We start from the raw sequence: 15532 nt of genomic DNA, 5'->3' as shown, positions 1-15532 counted from the left end.
ATCCATCTTGTCACATCTCTAATAAAAAGGATTTGAAACCAAATCGCACACAGGAGTGCATTCAACATTTTTCACATGAATACAGTGGCAAGTCTGAGTTTAGTGTCAAGTAAATCAGTACTGGGGTGCTTCTGTTACAGAAAATGAATAACTCATGGCATTTTTATTATTGCTACAACAGTGGGAAATTTTTAATCTAAGCACTCTATAGTCACAATTATTCTTGCCTAGGTTTAAAGCTACTTAAAATCCTTTTTGGACTTAGGCAGACTAATTAACAAATAAATGAATGGGATTCCTAACCTAACACCAGGTACTGAATTATGAAACATTACACAAACAATTAAAAAAACTATAGTAGAAAAACCAACAGAACATACACAACTTAAAGAGAAAAAATTTTTATTGTGATATAAAATGCACTTATAAAATGTCCACCAGAAGGCATGTAATTCTTCACTGCTATATAAATTTACTGGGAATATGTTATTCACCATCTAGGTATGATACTGCCAACTAAAACATACTGTAAACGATGAGTTATACTCTATAACAAATGCATCACTGATTTTCAGCAATCATTGGTTTAATAATAATTAGTTTAAGACTATAATCACATCTATATTCTGGAATGTCCATTTACTTTAATGTAGTGTAGTGGAATTTAGAGTATAATTGCACATAGATGGTACAGAAAAACATTCACTTCTAAATTATTTTATACCTTCATGACAGGTAGTCTTCCTGACTGAAAATAACAGCTTCAGCTATGGTCTGCTCCAGGATTCTTAATGCAATAATTTGGGTGTATGTGTGTCTGTCTACGTGTACACCCATGGAACAACTTATATCTTTAGTAAACAAGTGCAACATTATTGTCAGTTATTTTGCATGTTTAAATATTATAGTCTGATTATTTGTAAACAAACAAAACCCCACACAAATACTCTAAATTCTATTTTTAAAATCTGTCAACCCATAATTATTCTAATATGCTTTACTTACTCGAACACAAATTTCTGAAAGGTGCATATATTACCTTAGATAATAAGGTTTAGAAATGAGTGCTTCACACTATGAAATGTGCATTTCCGATAAGTGATTTATGCAGCATAAAGTTTAGGTCAAGAAATTACAAATCCTGGATCCCCACAGTTCATTTAGAAAATGCCTCAAAGTTATGGCTCTTGCAGCAGGTTTAACAGATTAAACATTAAGTGTTCTAGCTCCCTCTATTTCAAGTATCAAAGAAATATGAGGCTCAAAATCTCTCTAGGTTGTAACTGATAATGCAAAGCATTAGAAAACAGTTAAATGTGTTTTGAAATACAGTATTAACTGAGATTATTAAGGTGTTTATCTACGTTAGCCTGTTAAGTACCAGGACTTTAAAGTAATTTTAAATCTGAGTATTTGCTCCGAAGTGATAAAGAACACAATTTGCCTATAAATGTATGGTTTTGGAGAAAAAAGTCAATCCTGATTTTTAAAACTCAACATTTTTTGTTTCCTTTTGAATGATATTAATTTAAATTTCAATCTGAACAAAATGTTTGGCCTCACAGAGCATTAGAAAGATAATTTACTAAGGCTGTTTAAAGTCTTTCAATGTCATCAGAAATCCTGCAGTATAGAAAATATCTGGTACCCTTAAAGTTTCAGAGTGAGCTGATCTGCAATTTTAATGCTATTAAAAAAAAGTCAAATATAAAAGACTGCTGCAATATAAAGCACTATTTCTAAAAGTTGCAGACATGATCCTACAGTCTGACAGAGCTAGCACAGCTACTCGGAGTAAGCAACTTGCGGCCTTTTCCGAGGCACACTAAGTTTCCAGCTTAGAAAATACTCTAGCCCGGTCCTTAACATATTCATTAAGTAATATGAATATTTTAAGGTCTTTCTGTCCCACAAGAAAGTAGTAAGTTTACCCTTTGAGACATCAGACTTTCTAGAACTGGCCCAACTGTATAAAATTTTAAGAAGTATTTGAAGTGTGGAATCAACACTACGAAAACAGTGTGACAAAATTAAACATTATGTTGAACCGTTTTCTAGCTTTAACTCAAAAATAGAAATCATGAGTCTTCTATAACATTAATTTTAAAAACACACAGAAGTGAAAAGTGCTATTTTCCAAAAAGTACAATTTTTTTCCCTACTTTATATCAACATGGAATGATTTCAGTTCTCCTGTACTAAAAGCTGGACTTTTAAAAAACTAGTATTACAATGTTTAATGTGATGACTTTAATCAGTAGTAGCTTCAGTTTCCGCTGGGCCCCTAATTAGTCTTCGAATTCCTCTTTTTCCTGCAGGACCTTTTGGTTTTGCAAAACTTTGCTTGTGTGCATGCTGCTTGGGATGTACTTCTTCATAAAGGAAGTCTGCAGTCAACTCATCCCCATTGTCTATCTCGATCTGTAAAAGATAAAATTAGAAGCACAACATTCAAAACCTAATACAAGCAACAAGCTGGTTTTCAGGTATATGAATGCTCACAAATAATACCCTTTCCAGTAAGGCAGAATCAAGGACCATATGTAAACAGTTTCACTTTCTTCTTTTGGGGGAAGGGGCTAAATGAGTTACTTGAATATATAATCAGCTACATTCACTTCCTTCTTGGTTCTTTCTTAGTGCTCCAGTTTAAATAATGTTTAAAAGTAGAAGCCACCACTATATTCTCAAGTTGCTATGATACACTATTTATTCAAGGAACATTTACTCATGACCCTTTCATCACTTGGGTCACTTGAAAGCCCTCTACAAGAGAGGTAAACCATGGCCCGAAGGCCAAATCTTGCCCAAGGTAAGATTGTTTTACATTTTTTAAGGGTTGTTAAACAACAATAAGAATATATGACAGAGATTGTATGTGGCTTGGCAAAGCCTTTACTTACTATTTGGTCCTCTGTAGAAAAAGTCAGCTGATCCCTGCTATAGAAGGTGCTACCCATGATAAAGTGATTGATTCTTAGGAACTTAAAAAGCATGAAGGGTTCAGAACCTAAAAACACTGGTAGTTTTTAAGGACCTGTATTTTTATGAGTTTAAGGGCTCAAGAATATATATCTTTCCCCATGCCTTATCTGTACTTAAGAAAATTAATTTAAGAAAATTGGTAGCTTAGTTCCCAAAATTCAAATGTTTATGCTTATTCCTTCCTTCCCCCAAACTGGAAAGACTCCCAACCATCCCATAATTCAGTCATAATGGAGACTGTAATTCCTTATTAATATGCAGTAGAAATAATCACAAGTATGTAGCTCTGGCAGCGCTGTCCAATAGGACTTTTTGCACTGATGGAAATGTCCTATAAATTCTGCACTAACCAATGCGGTAGCCAGTAGCCACATTTAGCTAATGAGAATCTGACATAAGGCTAGTGGAATTAAGAAACAGAACTTTAAATCTTATTTAAAGTTAAATAGCCACATGTGGCTCACTAGAAAGTACAGATACATATAGAGATGGGGATCATGACAGGTAGTCCCCAGGCACTTAGAGGAGATCCTAAGGATTTAGGATGATAACAAGAAAAATAAATATTTTCATTTATAAATCACAGTACATCATAAACTACATAGAAATGAAAAGAAAAATTTAGCAAAAACTGAAGATTTTAAAATAGGTGGGCTACCTTTCTAATTACATCCATTTGTAGTTGTCTTTCTACAATTTCTAGCAGAGGGCTCTTGCAGCTAGAATACAGCATCCGCTCTCTTATACTGCATGTGTATCCAGGCATTGAATAAATAAAAACTGTAAGTTCAAATAATAACAAATTTAATTAGCATATCGATACATAAACTTCATAAAACTACATATATAAACTTCATAAAAACAAGTACAGAAACTTCATAAAACTACAGCTAAGCCCTCTGGGGCAAGAAATAAGTAAGAATATAGGGCTGATACACCAATAAACAAACTGAAAGTAATGTGTTAAAAACAATGTATCATATACCTATGGACTCTAAATAGTCTCCTTCATGGGAATGTTTATACAGAAAGAAATGGTAACGAGCTGAATCCTTGGGAATCCTCTTTGGCAAATCTTTCAGTTCTGTATTTGTTGTGTTGGCCAAAATTATAATTTCATTTTTTATATCTATTTCCTGCCAATAAGAAACAAAATATGTTCATTAAAACCAGATATAAGGAAATTAAGTTAAAACATATAATAAAAAGACTAAGAGATAAAGGAGGAACTTAGTTCTGGATGGTTTGACTTTTTCACAATGAACATTTACAAAATGAATTTTAGAAATCAGAAAGCTATTTAAAATGTAAAATCCATTAATAATAAACCCTATATGAGTCATAAACTACCAAAAAGAGCAGCCACTTAATAATCATTATACATCTCTTACCAACTGCACATAGTTGAGCTGTCTGTTATTCAATTTTTCCAAAGCCTGAAAGGCTTCTCGAGAAATGGGAAATGCTACTCCTTGTAGTGTTTGATGCTTAGTGTCCACACCCACGTCAGTCTGTACCTAAGTATGACAGATTTAATTTACAAGTTTAGCAGTTAGCAGTATCCTATGGCAAACATAAGAAAACCCAACCTCTATAAAATAGTATCATTCAACCCTAGCCCAACCTATAATTAAAATTATTTTTCACATTTGTTTACGGTCCTGCTAGCATTTTGTCAACATGCAGAGTGCATGACACATCTTTACAACAATGTTGGAAGTGAACATTTGAATGAGTGTACAGTTAGTGGGGTTTGGGGGGGTTTGTTTTTATGTTTGGTTTGGCACAATTTCTTTAGAGTGTCATCAGATTACACCACTGATTATAAAATTTTACTTGATAGAATTTATAAACAACAATCTACATACAATATGTATAGAACTTTACTTTGTTCTGTTGGACAGAAAATGCAACACAAACATCATGCACTGAATTGAAAGGAGTACAAACAGTGTACAAAGACAACACAGCTCAACAAGTTATACTACTGCAGAAGTTCCAGACTTAAGAGATTTCTTTACTAAGAACATGGTGTGCATGTACTGGAAGAGGAGAAAGATAAGAAAGCATTCAATGCACATGTTTAAGATTTTTATACTTGATAAATGATAGCTAGTAGAGAGTCTCATTTGCAGTGTTGCAACAGAAAGTCCAATAGAAATTTTACTTTTAAAAAAATGAATGGAGATTCTACAGCATAAATGATATTGGTTAATGAAAACATCATAGAACATATGCGAATGCATACCCCAATATGATCCTCTGGGCTCTGATTGCAAGGAATAAAACAAACTATCAAACTCGTAAAAAAAAAAAAAAAAAAAAATCACATAAAAAGCCCTACTCAAATAATATGAATTAAAATAATATGATAGATCCTTGCTACCAGTTTAATATTAAATGATATTCAACCATTCTCCAGACTGATTCCTACTGTCTGTGACTCAGGCTAATGAACAGTGGTTTCAGCTAATGAATAGTGGTTTCAGCCACTTGTTCTTTTCTGTAAAGTCCCAGTAGAAATACAGTAGTTATTCCAGTATGTTAGAATGGCTGTAGAAAACACATTAAAAATAATGATAAACTACAAAATAATATGGCTGAAATTTATTGACTCTAATATGCTCAACAGGTACTCAAATAATAATCTTCCATATATATCTCTATTCAAGTAGAGTTCATAGAAGTTAATTTGTAGACTCTCTAGAAAGCCAACAAAACAATAATCTGCTTCAGGCAACCTTATTAGATACATTCTTTGCACTAAATGGGTAACACACACTTTTTCTCTATGTAATATTCAAAGTACAAAATTCACAACAGTTGTACTTCAAAAGGAAGATTTACTATTCTGACAGGAAGATTATAGGAAAAGCTATTTATAAAATGCATATAAAGTTTAATATTCATTTTAACTTTTTTTTTCTGAAAAGACATTAAGCACATAGCCTTATCTCTAAACTAAACGGAATAAACCTAAGCTACCTAACTTCTTTAATCTCTAGTTATCCTCCCACATCTATTAATTAAAAATACAGTATTTTCAAACACTTAAAATCTTGCAAAGACTTTGTAGTTGTAACTTACCTCATTGATTTTAATCTGTCGTAATTCTTCCTCAGCTGCAGTCAGTGGGGCAGGGGAAGATTGTGACAGCAAGTATTTTTTATATCCATGTAATGATACATCTTCCTGTAAGTACAGAATAGACTATAATCAGTAATTCTCTAGAAGTAAAACGACAGTGAAGTTACTTTAGGAAAAACAAAATCATTAACAGAAAAGATTTTAAATGAAAATAAATGGCATTATGAATTTTAATATCTTTTTACTTTTCTTTAATCCTCAATTTTAAGTTTCAAAACTTTTTAAGGGGAGTACCCACTGTTCATTTTATATGAAGCTTTATAATTACTAAATATTTTGTATGAGTTTCATACTGGCAAAGTGAAATACTGAACCTGGTCATCCTGTAAGTCTATAGGACAACTGTAATTAACCTTCTGGAGAAAACTGCCCAATGATTATCCAATAATCAACATATTCAGATTCTGAATACTATGTTATAATGCTTTATATAATTTCTTTGTAATTATTCATGGAAAATTATTATAGTTTTCATGTCAAAAGAAAAAAATACTACAAAGAGGTCTACCTATCATCAAAATTTTGTGGTTTAGAAGACTAAGACTCATGAAATTAAGAAACCAGCCCACTTCACAATTAATGGTGAAGAAGCAATATATTCCCATCTAGTCTTGTGCTCTATCCACTAGATTATATGACTTTCTGAATCAGAAAAGCTCTAAACAAACAAAAAAGTTCAAAAATATATTTCAGTGTTTCAATTTGTGTATATATGTGTAAATACATATATTTACCATATACTTTAGAAGAATCAGTATGTTTCAATATCACTTATTGTCAATGTCAAATAGATACAAATGAATAAACTCAGTTACATATTCATTACAGCTAACTTTAATATTATATGAAATACAGTATTTCTCTTATTCTCATGTTTTCAGATTATCCATCTGAATTCGTATCAATTACCCATTACCTAGGAGTTCCTCTTTAATCATTTTAATTGCAACATATAGAATCCACATACAAACATAATACCTTTACTGTTCCAAATACTTCATCTTTAATGTGGCCACCTCCAAATTCCTTCTTCAGAGTTGCTCTTGTTGCTGCATACAACATTTTTTGACGAACCTATTCAGTTGTGAAAGTTTACTTAGTTTATAGATGAAAACATAACATTACAAAAGCAAGCACATTCTGAATGTATTAATATCCTAAATCACATTAAAAACAAAACTGAGCTGAAGTCCACCCACTATAATATGCTAAAATACGTGTGTACAAATAACCGTCATTAACACGGGCATCTAAACTATCAATGGTTATTAAGATGGACTTCAATTTACAATGTCACTTTTTTTGTTTTTTGAGACGCAGATTTGCTTGTTGCCCAGGCTGGAGTGGAATGGCACGATCTCAGCTCACTACAACCTCTGCCTCCCAGGTTCAAGTGGTTCTCCTGCCTCAGCCTCCCGAGTAGCTGGGATTATAGGTGTGCGCCACCACACCCGGCTAATTTTTTCTATTTTTAGTACAGACGGGCTTTCACCATTTTGGTCAAGCTGGTCTCAAACTCCTGACCTCTGGTGATCCACTCTCCTCGGCTTCCCAAAGTTTAGGGATTACGGGCATGAGCCACTGTGCCTGGCCACATTTTAAAGCTGAAAAAAATATAAATTGTTTAAATTCTTCATTTTTCAAACTCATAAGTTCAAGAATAAAAAATTAAAATATGAGGAAAACTGAAATGAAGTAACTTTGATAGTGACATTCTTCTCAAAGCTGTATCAAAGATTACGAATTAAGTTGTTAAGAATCAAAATTCACGGCTTACCGATGGCACATACCATTTTAGGGGGACACAAAGATGGAAAAAAAAATTCAAGAGTCAACTAGTATCTATGGAAAGCTACTAAAGATAACTACCAATTAACAAATAATTTCATAATCCTGCATGGTCAAACCCAGTATTTCTTTCAGATAGAACATGGGGAATTAAAGAGGAATGGGATGATCTTTTGAGAATATCTAGATAACTTTAAAAATAATTATTTTTTAATAAGAAAAATTCAAATTAATTTTTTAAATATCGGGCCATATTCATATATTAATTCTGTCTATTGTTCTATACAGTCAATCTACTACCAGCTTTCCTAAAATACTTGTTTGTACGCAGGCCCATCACTTGAATGGTAGCGATTAATAAATGTATGATAATACTAACAAAATTTAATATTATGTTCAATTAGTTCTCAGATTTATTACAATTATTACTCTCAGGGCCAGGCAGTTTCCTTCATTTTTCAGAGGCCCATGGAGTCATTTTAAAATTACCACAAATTAGGTTGGACACAGTGGCTCATACCTGTAATCCCAGCACTTTGGGAGGCCGAGGTGGGTGGATCACTTAAGGCCACGAGTTTGAGACCAGCCTGGGCAACACAGTGAAACCCCGTCTCTACTAAAAATATAAAAATTAGCTGGGCGTGGTGGCACATGCCTGTAATCCCAGCTACTCAAGAGGCTGAGGTGGGAAAATCACTTGAGCCTGGGAGGCAGAGGTTGCAGTGAGCCGAGACTGCACCACTGCAAGCTGGTCTGGGTGACACAGTGAGATTCTGCCTTAAAAAAAAAAAGAATTGCCATTGCCACAAATTTTTAAATCTTAAATCAGTAATAATTATTTTGATTTCAAGGACAAAACTCCCGAATCTAAGCACATTATTCCTGATTCTCCGTTATCAATCCAAGGATTTTCCTCATGATCATTCCCTTCTATGGGAAATAATTATTGCTTTTTAACCTTTATTTGACCTAGAAATTTCAAAAACATCTTTCTAGCATTTAATGTTAAACAAACTATAAAAAAGTTACTTACATGAGAATGATCTGGAGACCATGCAATGAATATCCATTCATATCCCTGGGCATTCTGAGAATCTAACCTGAATAATATATAGCATGGTTGTTTGTCCTCCAACAGGGGTAAAACAAAGGAATCATAATCCTTATCCCAGGAATCTGAAGGCTGACTATATGATCCAATCACAAGTTGCTCTATGAAAAATTATTTTTAGAAAGATAGGTAAATGGTTTGAAATATCAAGTGGTAGTGTGATGAAGACTAGAAAAATAAATATATAGTCATTTCCCAGTTACTATTATTCACATCAAAAAGTTGAAAAGAAAAATGTGGCAACATAGAAAGTAATTATGACATAGAGTATTATAAAAACTGTTAACTTTTTATGAACATGGTTAAAATTTTTAAAATATACACAGCCTAAGAAAGAAACATATAAAAATGATCATAACAGTTGAACTGAATGGTCAAATAATGTAATGACCTACAACAGTCATTACATTTCTATTTTCCAAAATGTTTGTGCTTAAGTTATCAACAAAATATATTTAAACTACCATTCAAAAGTATAATTTCTGACATTAACAATGAATTGTACAGTAAGAAATATTAAATAAAACCATGTTTAACTCCTTTTTATTTGGCCATAATGCTACAGATTTAAACATTTGCCTAGATGTATACACTGGTATAGCCACTTAGAAATGCTATTCGGCAGAATCAAGTAAAATTGTTAATCTACTATGCATACAGAATCTCTTATACATAAATACAAAGGTGTTCACTGCAGCACTATACAGTAACAGTGAAGTTATAGCCTCAATGTTCATCAATAAGACAATGGAAAAATAATGTGTGGCATAGTCATATAACATTCTGTTCAGATTTAAAATGAATTATTGAGCTATCAAAACTAATTGCAAATGTAACATTTTCAGAAAAAGGAAAGATACAGAATAAGATGGTATCATGCAGTTTATGTAAACTCAAAGAGCACTATATGCTATTTAGGGATACATGTAAAAACAGACTGCACAAGTATCAGAACTCCCAATTGTAGTTGCCCCAGGGTAAGGAGGTCAGAAGCAAAATTGTTTAAAGGGGATGCTCTTATACCAGAAAAACACTGAATTTTCTAAAATGCTTGAAGTAAATAAGATAAAATGTTAGCAGTTATTAATAAAGGGGAGATATAGGTATTTATGATACAATTTTAGTCTTTGGAATTTTCCTTATTTAAAAATTTTCCCAAAACAAAAAAGTAAAACCAGAAAATAATAACTTAGGAAGTAGTGCCATTTTCCTTCTGTAGAGATGCTAGTTAGATTAACTTTTCCATTTTAGTTCCTTAACTAGTCACTTAGGAAGTGATGGCATTAAAAATTTTAGCTCAGTATTTTTAAAATATGCTGTTTTACAATATACATATATTCCTATTGAATGTTGTATGTAAACAAATGCATATCTTACAAACTATTCTGGTATTTTTTATATAAGCAGAAAATAGAAAACAAATTAGATTTACTTCCAGTTTGTGAAAGAACAAGTTACTTCTCCAAAGCAAAATATTTTCAGATATTTAAGAAATTAGGCCGCTGGAATATTTTAATATATTCATTTGTGACTGAGTACCTATAACAGTAATTGTTCAAATTCAATTCTGCCTGATTTAAAAGATTCTCCCACTCAACCAGATTCCCTGTTTACAGAATTATTTTTAAAGAATCAATTTGTAGTTTGTTATATTCTCAGAACTTTCCCAAAACAAGAAAGGGAAATGATCATTTCTGTGGCAAAGGTTGCAATCAAATGGAGAAAATGGGAGTTTGAAATCCTTTGTTTATATTTAAAACAAACTTTATTGAATAATTCACAAGTAACTATTTTTTTTTTTTTTGATAATCACCTGTTTAGTGATTTCCATTCCAGAGATGGAAGCACTGACATTAGAAATGGACTGTGGTGCAGAAACTGAGACACAAAAAGTAAAAGAGGAAGAAGTCACATCAAAAAACATCTTTCTGTTTCCCTGATAGTCACATAATTCAGAATGAAATTAGGGGCCCATAGGGACCTGCACAAAATATGAGGAATCCAAGTTACCGTAAGATTTGAACTTGCTTCACATTAATTAATAGTTCAAATCACTGACAACACACAGTAAGTTTAAAAATACAACAGCCACTAATCCAGGAACAGAAAATATTTTAAAATATTTAACTAACCATTTTCAATAGATATTTTCAGAAGTCTGTACTTTCCATTTCTGGCTCTGGCAAAGATCTCTTTAACATCTTCACTTGCTGTGGAAAAAGATAAAGAAAGTAAACTTTTTATACTTACATATAAATACTTTCCTATCTATATTGGAAAAGTTAATTAGAATACAAAGAAAAAATCTGGAGCATGTAGCATCCTTATTATCAGTATTATAAAACTTTACCGCATAAAATAACGAAGACTGTATACAATTAAGAAATATAAATATTAGCATTTTAAAAGTATGTTAATAATTCTAATCTGTTTTAGCTACATAATTCTGTGCAGAAATAACACTGGGGTAAATATACTTAAGTTACTCAAACCCAATAATGAGCAAATTACAATTTTGAAAAACTTTTCTTGCTCTTTTGAAAAATATTGAAAACCTGCTTTCATTCTCTAATTCAGTTTCAAGCTTATGACAGACACTCCTTCATCAATTCACTTTCTGTATTTTCCCGTTAAAAACAACAGTATATATCAAATATCCTAACTTGTTTAAAGAAAAAGACAATAAAATGCATTCAATCTTAACTCTGGTTATATTTTTCTAACTTGCATTTCTCAAAAGCTAGATTAAACTCATTGAATAAATATGTATTTAATAACTAACCCTTGTGTTCCTATTAAAGCTTCAATTTCGTTCTAATTTCGTTGCTGTGTTGTCTATTAGCAGCAAGAACCACTATGTAAGTAGGTAGTGCTTGCTATAAAGCTCAAGCATGAGAGTCAATAACTACATATTTATATATCGAAATTAATGCGGATAAATAAAACAACGTTTTCAGATTTGAGACTATTTTGCTTCTGCGTGCGTGCAGGGGGATGTGTGCGGTGGTGTCAAAAATCTTTACGAATAAAACATACAATTAAGTGTTCATCTGGGAGAAAGACTCGCTATTAACAGTAAGAGCTTGAGTTTACACTAGAACTCGTTAAGTGATCGCGGGTAACCCGGGGATATATTATTTGACTCTTGATGAGGTGAATACCTGCAGGCTGCCCAATTTCAAACCAGGAAATAATGGAGGTCAGATATAACTGCATATTGAACTGTCTGCACGCATTACATGCAACCATACAGATCAGTTTCCCTTGGGGAGTATCTAGGAAAAAGATCAAAACACACGCTTACACTCGAGATTTCTCAGAACATAACTCTCACTTTCCTATTTGGGGAGAAAATGCGGGAGAGTTTTGGGAAGCACCCCTACTGATGTGAGAAAGATTCTGGCATGGTTCTTTTTGCAATCAAAGTCCTGTAATATTCTCCTTTGGACCATGAAAAAGAAAACTCGCCTGGCTCTCGACAGCGTAGTGAAGCCCCAGTCGCCTCCACTGTCCCAGCTCTTCCCTACGTGACCAAAAGGGGGAAAGTTGGGCGACTGTCGGGGACGGTGGAAGGCACGCCCCCTTCAACCAGGCCGCCTCGAAAGCCAATTTCCTTCGCTCGCCCGAATTTCGGATCAATCTGCAACGTGACGGCAGCAGGGACCGGGCTGGAGGAGGACGCAGGCCGGCAGCGCCCGGGAAGCAGGAGCGCGGAGAGGCGCCGAGGCCCGGCTCGCCCCGCGACACCGACTTCCGGAGCTCCCGGCCCGACTCCAGCCCTGCCCGTCCTGCAGCCCTCCCGGCTCTCCCGGAAGCCCCTTCCCTGCGAGTCGCGCCGGGCGCTGTTACCTTGGATGCCGGTCTGGTGGGACATGGCGGCAGCCGCTAGCTCCCGGCTCCGGCGCTGAGTGCAGCCAGCGGCCCCGGCCGGCGGCTCCAGGAAGTGGCTGCTCCTCCGCCAGCCCCGGCGCGTCATCCGCCCGCGACCCGCGGCCGCCCCGCCCCGTGAGGTTGACTGAGTGCCCGAGCGTCCCCGCCGCTCCGCCGCCCCGCCGCCCTTCCTGGCCACCGGGCTGCGGTCCAGCCCCCGGCCTCGCTATCCTAGCTCTCTGCTTGGGGTCCTGCTTCTGCTCTTGCCGCCGCCTCTCCCGCTTCTTCCGGGGGGGAAAGCCGCAGAATCTAGACAGCTCAGTGCTCCGACGTCTGCTCTCTGACGACCCCGCCGACGCCGCCATTCGCTGCCTCAGCAAAGGGGTGCTCAAAAACGGAAGTGATCATTTTACCAAATAGGCATTTTCCAGCTTAAAAAAGATGTGCACATTATTTTTCTTGGTTTACTCTTCCTATAATCGATACCGTTTAGTGTAGAAAAGCCTTCTCCTTGCTTCATTGTTTTGAAAGAATTAATATAGACTGCCTCTCATCAAATTTTTCCACGATTTTAAATTAAGTTAATCTCAGACTGTTAACTTTTCTTTTCAGCTGGACACATTTAGAGACTCAGTGTATCTTTCTCTTCACTCCGGAAAGAGACAGCCACTAAGAGATTAGCTGATTTGAGTATCCCTCTGTGGTCGATTATACCATTGCAAATCCTGCTCTGCTTTAGGTTGGCAGTTTATTATTTAATCCAGTAATTATTCAAAATTCACTTGGACAGATGTGTAAGGTAGCAGCAGATATTACTTAAAAATCTTTTCCTTTCCTGCTTTTACAAACGTAGTTCCTTCCTGAAAGGTAATGTTAGTTTTGTGGGGGGTTTGGTTTTTTTTGGTACTGCTTCTCTACTGCTACTAGGTGGGAAGCTAGTTCTTATTTTTAGGGCCTTGAAGTGACACATACACAAAATTATAATCTGCTAATGAACAAATAATTTATTCAGGTCAATAATATAAGTGCAAGTTAATCACTGTTCAAATACTATACGATGTATTTTTCATGAGTGATGAACAGGCCTGCAATTGTTTTTCTTTACAAGAATCACAGCAAACAAGGTTATGTTCTATTCCCTGTTATCTGAGCTCTGTTTTTCAGACATATTCTCATATTCAGGAATAAACTAAATCTGAGTTTTATGACTTGTGTGGATTTAAGAAATGTAGGGAGGAGTTTCATTCTAATCAAATTCTTCCTGACACAATGGTTCACCCTGATTTACCAGTTTTTGACTACATTGCTGAGCAGAGAGAAAATTGCAGAGTTGACTTGCAGTATTTTGACTGATTCATGTCCTAGTGCTTCGGGGAAATTGCTTAAGGAAGTTGGCGTTGCTCAAAAGTACAGATGAGCGAAATATAATCCTTCCATATTCGTGCTTGGGAAAGGCCACTGTATTCTCAGTCCTGAAGAAGAGGAATGTCTAGTTAGGTTGGGACCACCCTGACAGCCACCAGAAAGTGCTTATTTACTGCCAGTACAATAGTTTGACTTAAAAGCTATGAGCGTCTTGGGTGCCTTGCTCTGCTCTAGCCACAAATATTTTCCCACTTTTCTTCATCTATTGTGTCTCCATTTAGTGAACATTTGCCAGAGCTGTCATGAGAATAATACCTTAGATTTGTATGGTAGTTTACAGTTTAGAAATAATATATAATAGACTTATTTTGAGTACCAACATAATCCTGTGTGACGAGCTGAAAAAAATAGCAGGTTTTGTTTTTTAACTTTAAGGGGTTTGGAAATTGAACCACAGAGTTGGGAAGTCAGCAGGTTTCAAGGCTAAGACAAGTGTCTGTAAGAAACAAACCATTTGAAAACAATGTATGGAGATAAGAGGGTTTATTATAAGGATATTGGAGGATCTTATAGATCTTGACAACTTGGTTGTCACCTCTGCTTTTCTCTTCTTTTTCTCCAAATAAGATCTCTCTGCTTGTGCAGTCAAAATGGCTGAATATGGCTACCCTACACTTTCCAAATTGACAGGGTTGTAGCTGCATGCAGAGATTACATAGCTCTTCTAAGTCCAAGTTTAAAGTTCCTAAGAGAAAGCACGTGAATGACCCTGCTTGGCTTGTGTCAAATCATTCTTGGCCAAGGTGGCTGGTTTACCCAATATACACTGCCCATGAGTGAAAGGCAATTATCACAGGAGGGGAGATGGATCTTGGGTGTGGGAAACAGGTGTAGAATTCCTACTTTTTACAGTTTGGTAGAGGTAATGTTTAGAACCTAAGATGGTGGTCACAAAACACAAATGCTTATGGGGTCAGTTAAATAACATAAATGAATGAAGCTAATAAATGGAGACTGTGGCAATGAGAGGGAGCACAGGATCCATCTAAAATGAGCTACTACTAGGCCAAGTGGGATGGCTGACACCTGTAGTCCCAGCTCTCAGGAGGCTGATGTGGGAGGATCACTTGAGCCCAGGAGGTAGAGGCTGCAATGAGCCATGATCACCCAACTACACTCCAGCCTGGGCAACAGACCCTGTCTCAAAGGAAAAAAAAAAAGGAGCTACTACTACTCAATTCAATTCTGACTGACTGATGCTCTGTG

The 15532-nt window shown here is 35.4% G+C and overlaps 1 protein-coding gene across 3 annotated transcripts; it reads right to left on the bottom strand.

The window, feature by feature from the left end:
• Window positions 1–385: 385 nt before the first annotated feature.
• Window positions 386–13030, bottom strand: TWF1 (twinfilin actin binding protein 1). Of its 3 annotated transcripts, XM_055358815.2 has the most exons (10): window positions 12881–13022; window positions 11164–11241; window positions 8954–9132; window positions 7111–7206; window positions 6073–6177; window positions 5234–5254; window positions 4377–4502; window positions 3971–4121; window positions 3644–3765; window positions 386–2421 (listed from the first exon to the last, which is right to left on the bottom strand). In XM_055358815.2, exons 1-10 carry the CDS (start codon window positions 13005–13007, stop codon window positions 2251–2253), a joined length of 1176 nt encoding a protein of 391 aa, XP_055214790.1. In that variant the 5' UTR covers window positions 13008–13022; the 3' UTR covers window positions 386–2250. The 3 variants fall into 3 exon arrangements, with proteins under 3 accessions (XP_055214790.1, XP_004053037.1, XP_055214791.1); XM_004052989.4 differs by lacking the exon at window positions 5234–5254 and having other exon boundaries at window positions 12881–13030; XM_055358816.1 differs by lacking the exons at window positions 5234–5254; window positions 12881–13022 and adding an exon at window positions 12500–12554.
• Between the last annotated feature and the right edge of the window lie 2502 nt (window positions 13031–15532).

The sequence above is a fragment of the Gorilla gorilla genome, chromosome 10 (assembly GCF_029281585.2).
Source record: "Gorilla gorilla gorilla isolate KB3781 chromosome 10, NHGRI_mGorGor1-v2.1_pri, whole genome shotgun sequence".
Lineage (NCBI taxonomy): Eukaryota > Metazoa > Chordata > Mammalia > Primates > Hominidae > Gorilla > Gorilla gorilla.
The sequence above is the reverse complement of the archived record's forward strand: the minus strand, read 5'-3'. Positions and strand labels throughout refer to the sequence as shown.